General features: G+C 39.5%; 1 protein-coding gene across 1 annotated transcript in view; it reads right to left on the minus strand.

Moving 5' to 3' along the window:
- Positions 1-16,362, minus strand: part of NECAB1 (N-terminal EF-hand calcium binding protein 1) — a gene marked incomplete at both ends in the record, with an annotated part of 152,462 nt that overhangs the window by 125,223 nt on the left and 10,877 nt on the right. Inside the window, one exon of the mRNA XM_080938763.1 lies at positions 1,461-1,569. Coding sequence (XP_080794889.1) covers positions 1,461-1,569 — 109 coding nt within the window. The remainder of the gene's footprint in view (positions 1-1,460; positions 1,570-16,362) is intronic.

Genomic DNA, 16,362 nt, shown 5'->3' on the forward strand with positions numbered 1-16,362 from the left:
CATCCTATCTCCCAGTGTCTTCCTTCTGTGCATACATGTTCTTCCTCAGTACCCAGTTAGTTTAGTTAATATCTGCAGTCGTCCACCATCTCTACCATTTCAGCTGCTCTCTCACAGAACAATGACTTACAAGATGTTGCTAGAGCTCTTGACTAGGTCAACATTGTCTTGCATGAAGTTGAAGTACTTTAAGAAACTCAGAACATAAGTGGTCACTCATCCAGACCTTTCTTTACTCTCAGTGATTCCCCTTCACTTTGAGCTGGATAGCTGACCCTTTTGCAAACAGAAGTGACCCTTATTTTCTTCATGCATCCATAACTTTCTCCAGGCCTTTTCTTGACTGGAATGTTCTTTCCACTTTCCTTAATGTTTTATATAAGCAGGTTCTACTTTCTTGTCGTATCTGAGTTCCTATAGCTGCACGGACCTAAAATGTGCTTCTTAGTGATTCTCAATTGTCCTATGAATACATCAGTCACAGGATTTTTGGTAGTTTCCTGAGTCTAATACTATATCTGACAGCAAAAGACAGGCATTGCCAAGGCTATTTAAAATTTTGCTGAATTCTAGACCCCTACTGATTGTTTGAAAAATACTCAACCACTTGAGTAAAACGTACTTAATCTTTGAAGTTTTTAAATAGTTAACCTCAAGAAAATATCTTTTCATTGGTAAAGCCCAAGAGCATTTTCTGAGCAGCCTAGCTTATTGCCTGGAACCATGTCAGTATTTTGCCTAAAGCTGAATGTGGTTGTCCAGATGGTAGGCATAGTGGTGGATCTCCAGGCCCATAGGAACCCATATTCTTTCCTATTAGAATTCTATAATTGTGACTGTGGAAAATAATGTGGTTCAGTAACCCTAACCAAGCAGTGCATCTCTGCTGATGTATATCTTAACTTCCTCATTGTCTTATATTTTCAGCATGCTGGAGGGGATATGAGCAGAATCTTCCCAAATGTTCTCTTACTTCAAAAAAAAGTTATTCATATGTCAGGGAAATGAAGAAAATCAATCACCCATGTGTTAGCTGTTCAGAGCTGTTCTGTGCCCTACCTTACCTGTAGCTCTTGTGTAGCAGGCATTTACAGTTTATAACTGCAATAATTTTATTTTAACACACCAACACAATAATACCCAGAGGGTGTTTTTTAAACAAAGAAAGTGTAGATTATACCAAATGTGAACAGTAATATTTTACTTACTTAGTAATGACAGACTAAAATTATGTTTCATGTACTCTTTGTTTTATAACCTACAAAGAAGGTACAATTCCAATGAAATATAAAGGATTCTTTTTTAAGATATCAAAGACGTAAAGACGCTTGCATTTTGAGGAAAGAATATTTCAGAGTTAACCTTTACTGAAGGTCTCTTCCCCTTCCCACTTCATGAGTGACTCATTCACATTCTCCCCACCTCGTGCCCAGAGTCCACTGATAAGAAATATTCCTTACTTGGTATTGTGTGTGTCAATGGTGTGGAAGAGCTCATGTAGTTCTTCTCCACTGAGGACTCCATCTGCAAAATACGCTTTAAATTCCTCAAAGGACAATTTTCCATCGTCTGAAATAAGAACAAACAGAAGAGAAGCGAATCACTCCAACCCTGTGCACTGGTCTACTTCTGATCTTTAAAACAGCCTTAGTATTTGTGTTTGTTTAGTTGAGTGTTGCACACATACATCAAAAAGAAGGATTAATGTTAATAAAAATGTTAATGAAAGCAATTAACTGTCTCTTCATTGGACATAGCACACCAATGCATACACTAATATAAATCTTCCTGGTTTTCAGTATTTTTTGGTTGTTTCTGTTTTTTGCCATGACAAATTGAGGAAATTTTTACCTAGCTGTAGAAAATAAAAGCCACACAGCAACACAAAGGGCTAAACAGACATTTTGCTTTCATGATACCAAGGCTACACAGAATGTAGCAGACCACAAGATAAATACAAGATGCCTAACAAGTGTGCTTTGATTGAATATTTACACAAAAATATGAGTTTTTATAATTCAACCAACCATGTTCCTCATTGTATTCATTCAACTAGTGACTGCCTTTAGGGCCAAGCAGGTTTCTTATTTGCGACATCTCAGTGATACCCAGTCAGAGTCTAAGAAAGGATGAGATGTAGAGGTAGAAGCATATATAGTTTTTCACAGCTGGGATCAGTAAAATTCAATAAGAGACAGATGCACTGTAAATATATGAGAACTAAGGTAATGGATTATTTTCATTTGGAAGAATGAGGGGCAAGGCTAATAGCATTTACCCCTCACTTTGAACAAAAGCTCTGGATAAGCATAGATGAAAAAAAAATTACCAGCATGCTAAATATCTGTTCAGGGCACAGAAGCAAATAATCCAAAGGAATGAAGGGCCCCTAAGGGAGAGGAGGCATCTTTTTTTTTATGCACAGTCATTTGTCAGGATCTTCAGAGAGGCTGCCAAAGGACTCTAAATGATGGGACAAGCCTTTGCATTTATATTATGGGAGCTCAGAGCTGAGAAAGAAGTGACAAACGTCCTCACGGCAATACCGCGACCAACAAAATAGAATTCTATCGTTGAATAAAAAGTGGGATTTAATAGATTATTTATAGATTATTTATAGAGCTTTCAGCAGATGTCCAGACTGCCCCAAGGAAGGTTTAAACACTAACTCCAGAGTTCTATCCAAGTACCAGAACGACACAAAGATCTCAGAGTGGGTTGGCAAGATGGATGGATTTTTTTTTTCTGTTTTCAACAGTTTGTACAGCTTCTGCTTGCTCTAAGCCCAGGAGGCATTGCTACAAAAAAAAAAAAAAAAAAAAAAAAAAAAACCCAGCAGACATGAATTACTTAATTCTTCAGGTAAAGACTTAAGGGCTAGGGTATTTTCAAATTATTTTTTAATAATTAATTTTTTTGTTTACATCCCAAATGCTACTCCCCCTCCAGATCCTCCCTCAGCGAGTCCTTCCCTCTCTCCCCCTCCCATTCTCCTCTGAGAGGGTAGGGTCACCATTGGGGATCCCCCAGCCCTGCCACATTAAATCCCTGCCAGATTAGCTGCATCCTCTCCCACTGGGGCCAGACAGGGCAGCCATGAAGACCGAGCTGCCCGTCTGCTACATTTGTGCTGAATGAAGGGGTTGCGGGGTGGGGGTGGGGGGCTTGGAGCTCGTTGAGCTGGAGTATTTTTAAAGATCCTGGTTTGTGAAATACAGATGCTTAAGGGATGTGAATTTTCATTTCATTTTGCTTTTTAACTTAAACAGGCACAAAACAGCAAGCTTCCGCTTAAGCTTGGCTAACAGTTACTAGAGCGGATGTACCATGCGGATGATACAACCTAGGTCTGGGTCACCTGAGCAAAGTGTTCCAACCCTAGTGCCACCTGCGCCAGTCGCTCGCTCGCTGCCATGCAACCCAGAGGAGCTCACTGCACGGAGAACATCAGTTCCCCACCTTTCCTTTCGTCTAGTCCTAGCTTGTTTTCAGGTGAGCTAGGAACGGTGAGCCCCACGCAACCTATTGTACGGCTGAATGCGCATCTTCTGACTTTGATTAGGAAATGAATAAACCAGCAGGAGAAGAAAATTGTCCATAGGTTAGGTTTAGAGTCAAGTGTAGTGGGACCTGCAACGCCCAAGAGGCTAAGGCAGAAAAATCTAGATTCCAAGGCTACAAAGTAAGGCCTTGCCTACAAACAAACAATCTAATTAAAGAGATAAAACCCCCAAACTCTAAAACCGAACACACTGGTTTTGCCATTGCTGCTGTGTTGTGCAATAAATACGACCTTATCTGCTGACTATATGATGTGTCCGACAGCGAATCTTTCATAGTTCTTCCGTGAGTTGAGCCAGGTCTTAGAACTGTGGTTGCATGTGCTTTCTGTGGGCAGGGCAGGCCTCTGTATGCCGCTTCATAATTGGGGGAAAAGAGTTCAAGCAGCAACGTACACGCCACAAAATAAAAACTTTCACTAGCAAGTGCTCTGATTTAAAAAAAAATAGAACCCAAAAACTCCTATTGGCAATATATATATATATATATATATATATATATATATATATATATATATATATATATATATACACATACACACACACATATATATATACATATATATATATATGTATGTATATATATATATACACACACATATATATACACATATATATATGTATGTATATATATATATATATATATATATATATATATAGAGAGAGAGAGAGAGAGAGAGAGAGAGAGAGAGAGAGAAAGTAAGCATTAAATTGTAGCTCTGGCTTGAAGGGTGGAAAGTATGTGTTGAAAGCTGTTTTTATCACATGCAGGATTCTTGAAAGTCTACATGACAGGCTGCCACACTGTAAAACAAGAAAGTGGGAAGAATTCCTTCTGAGCAGTTCTAGACTAGCACTAAAATGTTAAACAGAAGCTTAATAGGAAGGGTGAAAAATCCCCTGTGTGATTCGGTATTAATAAGGCAATTGTATTTTTATTAATGTATTTTATTTCAACTTCAGTATTCCTGCTGAAACCTTCTCTTGAAGTGGAGCAAAGCAATGAAAGCTTGGCCTAAAACTTGCTCACAAAATAGTCATGCCTTCTGAGGCTGCCTAACTTTAACTGACAATGGCCTGGACATTTGACCTTCACAGTTTTATTTATTTTTAAATTAAATTTAGTTCTGTCAACTTCATATATATATAATGATTGTTCTCTCTCCTACCATGTACCATCTTCCATCTTTCTCTCATCTTTCATCTTCCCTGCCAAACTCTCTCTTCCTGGGTAATCACTTTCACAGTTCATGTCTTCTTATTTTGTTTGTGTCCCTCTGGTTGTGGCCTGAGCCATCTGTGTGACTTGGGCATTGGAACTTTCCACTGTGGAGGCTGGTGGTTGCACAACTGTGGCTATCAGTTGTTCAGAATTCAGCCCCTTAAGCCTCTCCCCAGTCCCTGACTGACAGCTGAGAACAGTCGTCTGCAAGGCAAGAGCAGATAATCTCATCAGCTTGGAGTTATGACCATATTGTGGGTACTATGTCTCCGGTGTGACATTTTGTTGCCCTCTCCCCATCTTTCAGATTTTACATTCTTTTTTTTATCCCTTCTTCTACACTGTTCCTGGGGCACAAAGGGAGCGTGTGGGACGAACTGGTTGTGTCAGGCCAAAAGGACTGCATATGATTTCAGGGGATTCAGGAAGAACAGAGACTCTCTAGCTCACACACAACTCATATGAAAGCATATCAGATTTACATTGAAGAATGGTAAGGACAAAGAAAAAATGTGAAGAAGGAAAGCAGCAAGATAAACACGGATGGAGGAGCATGGGTAAGAAGTACAGAATAATGGGCTTATGGAAACCATGGAGGTGGTAAGAGTATGAAAATATCTAACATGTTTAAAGACAACATCATGACATAGGATTGTCCATTCAGTAAGTAATTCTTCCTCGATGAAAGTGAAATCGATGTATTTTTACAGGCAGTCAAAAGTAAAAGAACTGATTGCTACTGGACTTTCAAGAAATGTTAGAAAATGTTCTTTAGGGAGAAGGAAAGTGGGATTGGCAATAAATGTAGAGCCATCATAAAACACAACGTCTTATGCTTCTTACTCTAATGACTCTGAGAGACAACTGCATGAAGAAATACCAAAAGTACGTCCATGATCACAGCAGATTGGTAAGTGAAATGAACTGTATCAGTCTCATAAGAAATGCCATGAATAATTGGGTATATTTGTTAAAAGATGACTGTATTACCTATGTGGGGGTATAGTGCTATTTGAAGGTAGATGTTTAAAAATGTAAGACCATTCAGAGAGAGAGAGAGAGAGAGAGAGAGAGAGAGAGAGAGAGAGAGAGGAAGAGAGAGAGGAAGAAGGAGAAGGAGGAAGAGGAGGAAGAAGAACTTGTAATTGGAAGAAAACAGTAGTAGGTGGGACAAGAGAGGGAATACTGGGTGGGATATGGGGTGAAGTTAGCCAAAACATTTATATGCATATGTAAATAACCACATTCTAACTGGATTTAAGGCTTGTTTCACAAAATGAAACCCATACTTGTCATCATTATTAGAGCCAAGACAGATTAGACCGGCCAAAGGCCTGATAGCAGAACCAACTACCATTACTCTGCTAAATGGGCTAAGTTTAAACTGACCCCTAATGACCTATTGCTACACACAGAGATTAGTGAATCTTTCCACTTTCACCAGAGCGGCTTCTTTATATAGTAGATGAAAATTATTTTTAGTTGGGTTTCTATTGCTCTAATAAAACACCATGAGCAAAAACAGTCTGGAGTGGTGGAGTAAGGGGAATCTGGCTTAAAGGTCTATCTGGTGAGGCCAAATCACAAACTCAAGGCAAGACTGAAGCAAATTATGGAAGGGATACTGCTTACTGGCTTGCTCCTCATCATTTTGATCAGTCTACTTTTCTATATACCAAGGAAAATCTGAGCTGAGCCCTTCCCCAACAATTGTTAGCCAATAAAATGCTCAGTAGACTTTCTTTCAGCTAATCAGACAGAAGCGTTTTCTCAATCGAGGTTCCTCTTTCCAGATAACTCTAGCTCAGTGGTTCTCAACCTTCCTAATGCTGTGACCCTTTAATACAGTTCCTCATGTTGTGGCGACCCACAACCATAAAATTATTTTCATTGTACCTTGAAGTTTTAAAATGTGTTTACTGGCTATGATGTAAAGAATTGTGTGGAGGGGAGGAAGGTCTGTATGTTTTGAACATCATTTCTTCAGAGTTAGCCATATTCATTTTTGAGACAGGGTCTCTCACTGACCTGGAACTCAAACAATAGGTTAGGCTTGTTTGGATCTTTGAGATCCAAGAAACTATGCCTTTCTCTGCCTCCCCTACTGGAGAAATTACAAGCATAAATCACCATACAAACATAGATCACCTAGATCTTTTCACATTGGTTCTGAGGATTGAACTTAGTACTCATGTGTGTAAGATGTCCTTTCCTAGTTAACTTTAAGTGGCTGTCATATTGAAGTGGCTAGAGTCACCTGAGAAAGGAGTATTAATGTAGAAATTGCCTACATCAATTTGCCTGTGAGCATATCTGTGGGTTTTTAGTTGGCTTTTGAGGGCCCACCATCACTGTAGGCAACAGCATTCCCTAGGTAGATGATCCTGGGTTGTAAAAGGAAAATTAGGTAGGCATGAGCATGGGACTGAACCAATGCACTATCCAGTAAACAACATTTTAATGGTTTCTGCTTCATATTTCTGTCTTCAGTCCCCACCCTGACTCCCCTTCCGAGTTGGACTGTGACTGGGAAATATAAGACTGATAGCCCTTTCTTTCCCTAAGCTGCTTCTAGTCAGAGTGTTTCACAGTATTATAAAATTTAGGACACAAGACAAGCACTCTATCAACAGAGCTATCTTCCAGTTCTCAAGAACTCCATATTTTGTTGAATGCATTCATTATAAAGTCTTCATAGAACAATTTTTTCCTTCTTCGGAAACATTTCCAGGGTAGAGAAAAACTCTGGAAAACATAAGAAGGTAAAATGGTTGACATGAAGTCACAGTGCATCTCCTGAGACACATTTCTGGAAGCCAGTCTTTAAAGCTGCTGTCAGATCTATGGAGGACCCATAGATCTATGCTGTCAGAATATTCTATGCTGTCAGAATCTATGCCGACAGATTCTGCTTCTTTACTGAATAGCCAATCCCTGACAGGTTTTTATCATCTATTGTGGACCATTTAAGCAGAGGAAACCTCAACTGAGAAACTGACTCCAACAGATTAGTCTGTGTGCATGTCTGAAGGGAATTGTCTTGACTGATGATTAATATGGGAGGGACAAGTCCACTCTGGGTGGCTTCATCCCTATGCAGATAGCGCTGGACTTTATAAGGAAGCTAGCAGAGACCAAGAGAGGAAGTAAGCCAATAAGTAATATTTATTCATGGTTCTTGCCTCTGTTCCTAATTTATTTCCTGTCTGACTTTTTTCAAAGATAGACTATAACTGGGAAGTGTGATATAAAGATACTCTTTCCTTCTAAATTGTTTTTTTAAATTATAGCAACAGAAAGCAAACTAGGAAAGCTACTGAATATTTAGACACTTTACCAGGAAATGTTTTATTATATAAGAATATAAAAAAGTAAACAGATAACAAGTGTATATTACTGAAAAAAAAAAAGACAATGTCATTTCTATTGAGAACTAACAATAATGTTTCATGTGGGATTGGAAGTAAACCAAACACAACCCAAGTTACTGAAGGTTTCAGGTAATGACAAATGAAGCATTTGCTACAGGAACCTTCAATTATTTGCAGAGGATGTAGATCCAAAATTAACAGCATAAAGTATACGCCATTTATAGACAAATTTCACTCACATGCAAAAATATTTTATGCAGATGTAAAAGAAAGAAGTACATCTCACAGTTGACTTGTTTCCTTTACCCTCCATATCACTGTTCCCCCTCCAATCATCTCTGGTTTTCCTTCAAGGAGTAAACTGCTATTTCTTTTTCATCAGAAGCCATTTCTTTTTTTGGATAGAAACAGTGATTTTTACATAAGAGGTCACTAGTCCACTTTCACTAGAATGTAGCTTTATGCATCCTACTGATTCCACTCCATTCTCTGTCTCTCTGTCTCTGTATGAGCATGTGTCTAACTGTCTCTTTGTCTCTTTCTCTGTCTGCCTGCCTGCCTCTCTCTCCCTCTTCCTCTCCCTCCCTCTTCCTCTCCCTCCCTCTCTTCCCCCTGTGTGTTTGTGGCATCATGTGTGGACTTGTTACTAGTTGGCCAATCAAAGAAAACGACAAGATTTTTTGCAAAACCATCAAGAAACAAAAAGGTTTTCTAGATCTATTGAGCAGGTAGCAAATGGTTTAGGAACTAGCTTGCCACCTTTGGTAAGAAAGCCTACCTACCAGGAAACCAACCAGAAGAAAACCAGAGAGGGAAGAGAGACCTACAGACAGACAGACAGACAGACAGACTGACTGACTGACTGACAGAAATATATATATATATATATATATATATATATATATATATATATATATATATATATAGAGAGAGAGAGAGAGAGAGAGAGAGAGAGAGAGAGAGAGACTTGGCTAGTCACCTGAGAAGGGAGTATTAATTCTGAGATTATCCAGTGAGCATGTCTGTGGGTTATTAATCTGACATGTTTTGATTATTCACAATATTAAACATCATCTACAGGGAATTACTTTTCTTATTCTTCCCAATCACCCTGGAAATCAGGTCTTATGATACCCAACCTAAAAAGCAAGGAAATCAGCTCAAAGAGATTAATTGTCCAACATCACAGCTTAATAAATGTATCCTAAAGTTTATATATCCTTTTCTCTTTGTATTCTCAACAACTAGGACACTGTCTGGCACACAAAGGACATGGCTTAAAATATCAGGTACACATTGAAGTGATGAAACAGAAAAGATGAAGTTTATATTTGTTCTCTGTGGTTACATATCTCTGCCATTTCATGCATCTTCAAACATGGTAATAGGATAATTCCATGTTATTTTTATTTTGTTCTTAAATCAGTTTAAATTACTCAGTATTATTCGTCTATTATAGAAGGTCAATGTTTCTCTCGGAACAAAGCAACTCTGTTGCAGAAATGAACCATAGTGAGTGAACTGCCCTAGTTAGGTGCTAAAATGCTTAGGTTGGAAGGGACTATAGACACAAACTTTATTTACAACCCCTTGTCCTTGAATTTTGTCTCAGATTACTTGTGAATAAAACTGGAATTATGATAGCACCCTCCCTGTGGAGTCTCATGAAAATTGTCTATTGTTTGGTATGAAAAAATGCTTTACTAAGTTATTGGCTATTATTAGTACAACAATTTCATTTGATGCATGAACTAATATTCTCAGGATTATACAAAACTTGGTAACAAACAGACTATTAAATTTCAGAGTTTTATAAAACAATTTTTGCATGATTTAGAGTGTCATGGGAATCACAGAAACATCACAGTTGTTCATTGGGACTCTCATAAGTAAAAGTGATACAATATCTCAGTGAATTCAGCTCTTAATATGAGGCCCTTGTTAAGCAGTCTCACTACCTAACTAGATACCTAAGCCATAAAGTAGAAATGTACTTCACACTCCAAATGCCAAGCACAAGGTATGTGCTGCCAAATCCCTTCATCTTTCTCACTAACCCTTCATTAATTAACAATTCTTTGCTAATTATAAGTCAAAAACGTCACATTCATTGCTGTTCTTTACCCACCGATTTATTGACACCTTCAATGGCTCCACTGTGGTGGGTTTTACAGTGTGCTAAGTGCTATTTCAGAGTCAGGGTGAGAGTGTCCCATGTGGATTGACAGGTCATCGGATATTGACAGTGAACCTGACAGGTCTGCACTTGAATTGCACGCAGAGTTCCTAGACATGGGAGTGATTGAAGCTTTTGGCTGGAGTCACTGCTAATTGGTGGCCCTGTCCTCAGACAGAAAAGGCTGCTGAGGAGCTGGTTGTAAGGATTAGATGTTAACTGTGCTCCAGATGTTGATGGCATGGTAACTGTTCAACTTAGACTTCTACATCTTGAGAAAGTTTGTTGCTTCCTCTCAGCTTTTATGACTCAGGTCTTGCTTCTTTCCTTCTATGGAATCACTTGTCCCACCAAATCCTCAGTAGAATGAACTTAAGTTTTCCTCAACATCCTAGGCAAAATTACCCTGGTCTCCATCCATAGCATCACGGCTGTTTTATAGTGTTTATGACAAACTTACAACAGGTCAGGTGTTACATATGTCACCAAGCATAATGACATGTACCGTCCCTGCGCTTGAAGAGATTTATGTATATTCCCTCTAAATAACTATAGATGCTTATAGAGACCAAGAGAACATGTTCACAGACTAGCTGTACAATGTGCTGAGTATATGAGATACTATAGATGGCGAACGAAAGAACTGGATAAAGCATTAGTATTTATTAACTTTATATTCCTCATTTGTGACATCTTTAAGTTATTTCGATTTTAACAGTCCCACAAGGGAAGCATATGGGTATAATTATCCTATGTTTACAGGTGTCAAAAGGATTTGACTAATCGACTCTTATTTGTAAATAATTCATCTGCTCTCTTAGTTATGGTTACTGTTGCTGTGAGAAAACATCATGACCAAAAGCAAGTTGGGGAGGAAAGGGTTTATTCGCCTTATACTGAGGCAGGAGCTGATTCAGAGGCCATGGAAGGGTGATGCTTACTGACTTATTCCTCATGGTGTGCTTAGACTGCTTTCTTATAGAACACAAGACCACCAGCTTAAAATGGCACCACCCACCATAGGCTGGGCTCACCCATCAATCACTAATTAATAACATGGCTTACAGCTGGATCTTATGAAGGCCTTTATCTCAATTGAGATGTCTTCCTTTCATCTAATTCTAGCCTCTGTCTAGTTGACATAAAGCTAGTCCACATACTATGCCAAACAGAATTCAGACAGAGATTAATGGGCAAGATCGACTCGATTGGAAACCAATGGCTTGAAAGTTGTTTCAAGCATACAGAGCTATGAATAGATGTACACAGAGGGATGGCTGATCTGGAGTTTAGTCTCCTAAAGCTATAACAAGTGGAGGCAGGCAGGAAGGTAGGTAGAGTCCAGGCTTTCTCCTGTGGACAATGAGAAGCAAATGAAGAATTTGAATACACAAATAGAAAGATCACTCCATTGTAGACCCCAGTGACGTCTTCTACCATGACATTCATTGTAATGTATAATTTGTGTCTAACTCAAATGCATTTCCCTCTCAAGAATACAAACTTAAACTATATAATCAGCGGTGGTTAGTTGTGTAATCAGCAGTCTCCAGGCTCCTGTCTAAAGATCAAAAGTCTGGAAGCTGTAAGAAAAATCAGTTGAAGTAGTTGTCCTGTGCTGTGTCTTCTCAGCAACAGAAGCCTCTGCCCACAGATCAGGCATAATATCCAGTGGGCAGATACATTTATGATCCAAGTCTGAGTGAAATCTAGATTCCTTTTGCTGAGGTTTCGATCAGACATAAAGATCTAATTAACGATGTAAAGGAGTAATAAAATCCCTTCAGATTTTTTCTATAGGATTGTCCAGCAATGTTTCAGGGACATCACTCCGAATAATTTTCTCAAACCTGTGAGTTTGGCAACTGATTGTCTCACTGGAATGGCATGCTCAGAGGATGTACATTGTCATCAAATGGCCAGCTTCATGTTCTAGATCGTTGCTATCTGTTCCGTGATGTCATGGACTCTTATGTAGACCTTCTTCTGAGTTGCGCATTCCCCATCACCTCATTTGTCAGCTTGAAAGCCGCTAGAGCAGTCTGTGTACCAATCCCCTAACAGGAGATAGGGTGACCTCTGAGTAATGTGAGGTGAGGGGCTAGGGGTTGGGTAGATTTCCCCATAGGCAGACAGAAAGGGAGAGAGGACATACTAGGTAGTAAAGATGGTGAACCTATAGAATGGCTGGGTTCTCCCTCCGTCTCCTAACCTGAGACAAGAGTATGGCAGCTTAAAACAAGGTCTGTGGACAGTCCCTTCTGCCAGTAGCCCCTTGCTTGAGGACTGGTTCATCAAGTTTAAGGCTGAATCAGGACATGATTATGTAACAAATGAGAGTCAATCAGACATCTTGTCTTTCTTCAGATGGAACAACGCTAAATCAGGGAAGGATGACCCTTCAGAGATGTTAAAAGCCCCAGACCTGAAGGAGAAGTTAAGTTTCGGCTTCCCAAGCCCGGCCTCCTGCCCCTGTCTTGTAGAGAGGCTTTTCTCTCTGTGTGTCTGTTGTATGTGTGTGTTTTCCTTAGCCTTGTTTCTTTACTAGCAAACAAACAAACAAAACAAAAGCCACTATTTTAACTACACTCTGTTCTCTGGTATTTCTCTCTCTCTCTCTCTCTCTCTCTCTCTCTCTCTCTCTCTCTGTGTGTGTGTGTGTGTGTGTGTGTATGTGTGTGTGTGTTGTTGTTGTTGTTGAATTTAGTTCTTACATAGGCTGGTATACAGGATCAATATACAGTAGCAGCTGAATGAATGAATGCATGAATGAATGAATGTAGGAATGTAAAAAGAAAGGCGAAATGAAGGACTAGAACTAACATTTAGAACTTTTCAATCCAAATCCTTGCTATGCATAGTTTTCCTCAGCTTTAATAACTATTTTTAAAAGATCTTCATAGGAAATGTGCAGACCTATATTGTAAAAAAAGTTACATTTAAAAAATACATTGATCACATGCTATTTTGGCATCTTTAAGAAATTACATGGCATAAAATTTGAAAGCAAAGAGACATATTACATATATGACAGATCACATAATTCCTTTAATTCTTTCAAAGGCCACAGGTAAAATTCAATTCAGCTTCTTTAGTTTCCAATATAAAACAACAAAAATCTCATCGACCCCAAGTATGTACAGCTTCAGCTAGGATTGTTGGTTTGCAAACAACAGGAAAGACTAAACGGCCAGGGCAAAGCTAATTCATCACAGCAGGTCTTGGGTAATAATAAGCATCTTGGACAGAACCTCTGTGGCCAGTGGTGGTAACTTCCCTCCATCATGGGTAAGACATTGAGAGATTACAAAGAGGTCTAAAAGGTGATAACGTTTACTAAGGACTTCAGAGGCCCGGACATCCTCACCAACTTGTGTGTATCATCTCTTTCTTATGCATATACAGGGTCACTTTGGTTGCCTCCATTTTATGGGTTGAGAAGCTAAGGGAACTACTGTGGTCGCATAAGAAAGCAGAACTAAGATTGAGTCCAGTTAATCTTAGTACAGGTTATAAGCTTAGCCACTATGCTATCCCTCTTAGATATAGTGTGTGTATAAGGTTGGATCCAGGTTTGAGGGTAAATCTATGCTCTGTATACTCCAGGCTCTGACGTCATATCTGGGACTGACTTCTGAGCATTTATTGGTCATTTATTGGGTTCACAAGTCTGAATATAGATTTTTCTATTTCCTTTTGTGATATCTAGTAGGTCCTGCTATGTAAAGATCAGTAACTTTGTGATTTTCTTCTTATGGAGGAAAAGTAACACATTTGTGTATGTGAAACTGCTTTCTACTTCAGAAAATGTACTATGGAAATAGAGAATTTGTTTTCTCTTATTTTGCTATAAAAATGTTACTGCAGTCAGAATCTGCAATGTTCTTCCTATACTCTGTGCTGTGAACTGCTCCTAATAGGAGCCACTTAGGGCATAGATTAAATGACTCATTGCTAATAGACTTGGCTTTGGCTTCCAGGGTGGTAGGTATCGAGTTGATTTTCCTTTATTCCTGAGAAAAATCATGGGCACAGAGTTATTTGAGAGTCCTACTGGTAAATGATCTTATTCTAAGTTTCACATACATTTTAAGAAATGAGTGAGAAATTATAAAATAAAGTTCAACTTTGCATTAATAACATTAATTTCTGGTCATGCATATCAATCTTTCATTTCCTTTGGGGCTACATCTCTGATTACAAGTAGGAAGGGTGTGAGAGCTCCTTAGGGTTGAGGAATAACTTTGTGGCCCACATTAAAGCACTGGAGAGACAGTGGCAAATCTATCAAGGAGGTAACCCAGCACCTTCTGACTGGATTTATTGTGTGCGCTACACTAGGCATTTCACACACAGTATTGTAAACATATCAGTAGTCCACAGCTCAGGTAGGGAGCCAGAGGCTTTAATGACAAAGTTTTGACTGTTGTTTTGCTAAATGACCATGACACGTCTGTCAAATTACATTCCAAATAACAATGTTATACATATGAAAGAGTACTGTCATCATCTTTGGTCAAAGAAGTATCTCTCCCTCTCCCTCTCCCTCTCCCTCTCCCTCCCTCCCTCCCTCCCTCTCCCTCTCTCCTTCTCTCTCTCTCTCTCTCCCTCTCCCTCCTTCTCTCTCCCTCTCCCTCCCTCCCTCCTTCTCCCTCTCTCCCTCTCCCTCCCTCTCTCTCCCTCTCCCTCCCTCCCTCCCTCTCCCTCTCCCTCTCTGTCCCTCCCTCCCTCCCTCCCTCTCCCTCTCTCCCCCCCTCTCTCTTCCTCTCTCTCTCTCCCTCCCTCTCTCTCTCTTTCCCTCTCCCTCCCTTTCCCTCTCCCTCTCCCTCTCCCTCTCTCTCTCTCTCTCTCTCTCTCTCTCTCTCCCTCTCCCTCTCCCTCTCCCTCTCTCTCTCACTCTCCCTCTCCCCCTCCCCTCCCCTCCCTCCCTCCCTCCCCCCTCTTTCTCTCTCTCTCTGTCTCTCTCTCTCTCCCTCTCTCTCTCTCCCTCTCTCTCTGTCAATGGTGACTCTTAACAGGTTATAGCACTAAGAACAAATGATTTCAGAAGCCCACTTGTGAGACACCTATATTATCACGTTTCTCCTTCACCTCACTCTGCACCAAGGTTCAGGGAACATTGCAGAAGATGTGCAAAGGACAAAGAATGGAAGCATCAGAGGAAGATGGGGAAAGCAATGCAGACCTCAGACTTTTGACAGTTACATATCTAGTGTACTCCTGAATTCACAGCAGGTGTGAAAATACACACAAGGTCTGCTCAAGATTAGACCTGTTATCACCCTGTAGTGGAGTTGGGAAGGGTAGGCTTCACCCTTCTTTTAGAATGAATAAGAAGTTATTAATTCATGAGGGAAAGACATTTTCTTCACATATACTTCACATATACCTTATGATGAAACTCATTAGGTTACCAAAAGTAAAGGAAGAAGAAAAGGCACAAAAGAAGAACATGAGCATATTGGGAATAGAGAAAGGATTAGTAAGTCAGGAGAGGTGGTGTGTGTGTGTGTGTGTGTGTGTGTGTGTGTGTGTGTGTGTGTGTGATTATATTATTCATCATAAAATATCCTAATGAGATGTTATTGTATATAGGTAATCTAATAAAAAGCAAAATGCTTCAAAACTATAATCTCAGTTGATTCCCAAGGCAGCTTTGAAAGAGTGATCATTAACCCCACTTCACAGATGAGACCCAGAGAAGCTAAATGACTAAGTATCATGAACCTAGACAGAGTAAAAGACAAGATACTGGGGCTCCTTTTTTCTTATCTTCTGTTCTTCTTATGGCTTCAAACAATCTACTCGGTGGGCTTCTCAGAATGATTCTGGACAATGTATATTAAGAATTTAGGATTGGTATTAGGTCATAATAATCAACCAAAAATTTTAGTCATTATTAGTAATTGGTAGAAATAGCTAAATGGCAGGGCACAGCTTAAATAAATAGTTCATACAATTCAGTTTCTTCCTCAGGTTTCAAGGTCAAATTGTTGATGATGCTCCTCTTACAAATATTCATAACTACTTAAT

Source organism: Micromys minutus (genome assembly GCF_963924665.1).
Source record: "Micromys minutus genome assembly, chromosome: 26".
NCBI lineage: Eukaryota > Metazoa > Chordata > Mammalia > Rodentia > Muridae > Micromys > Micromys minutus.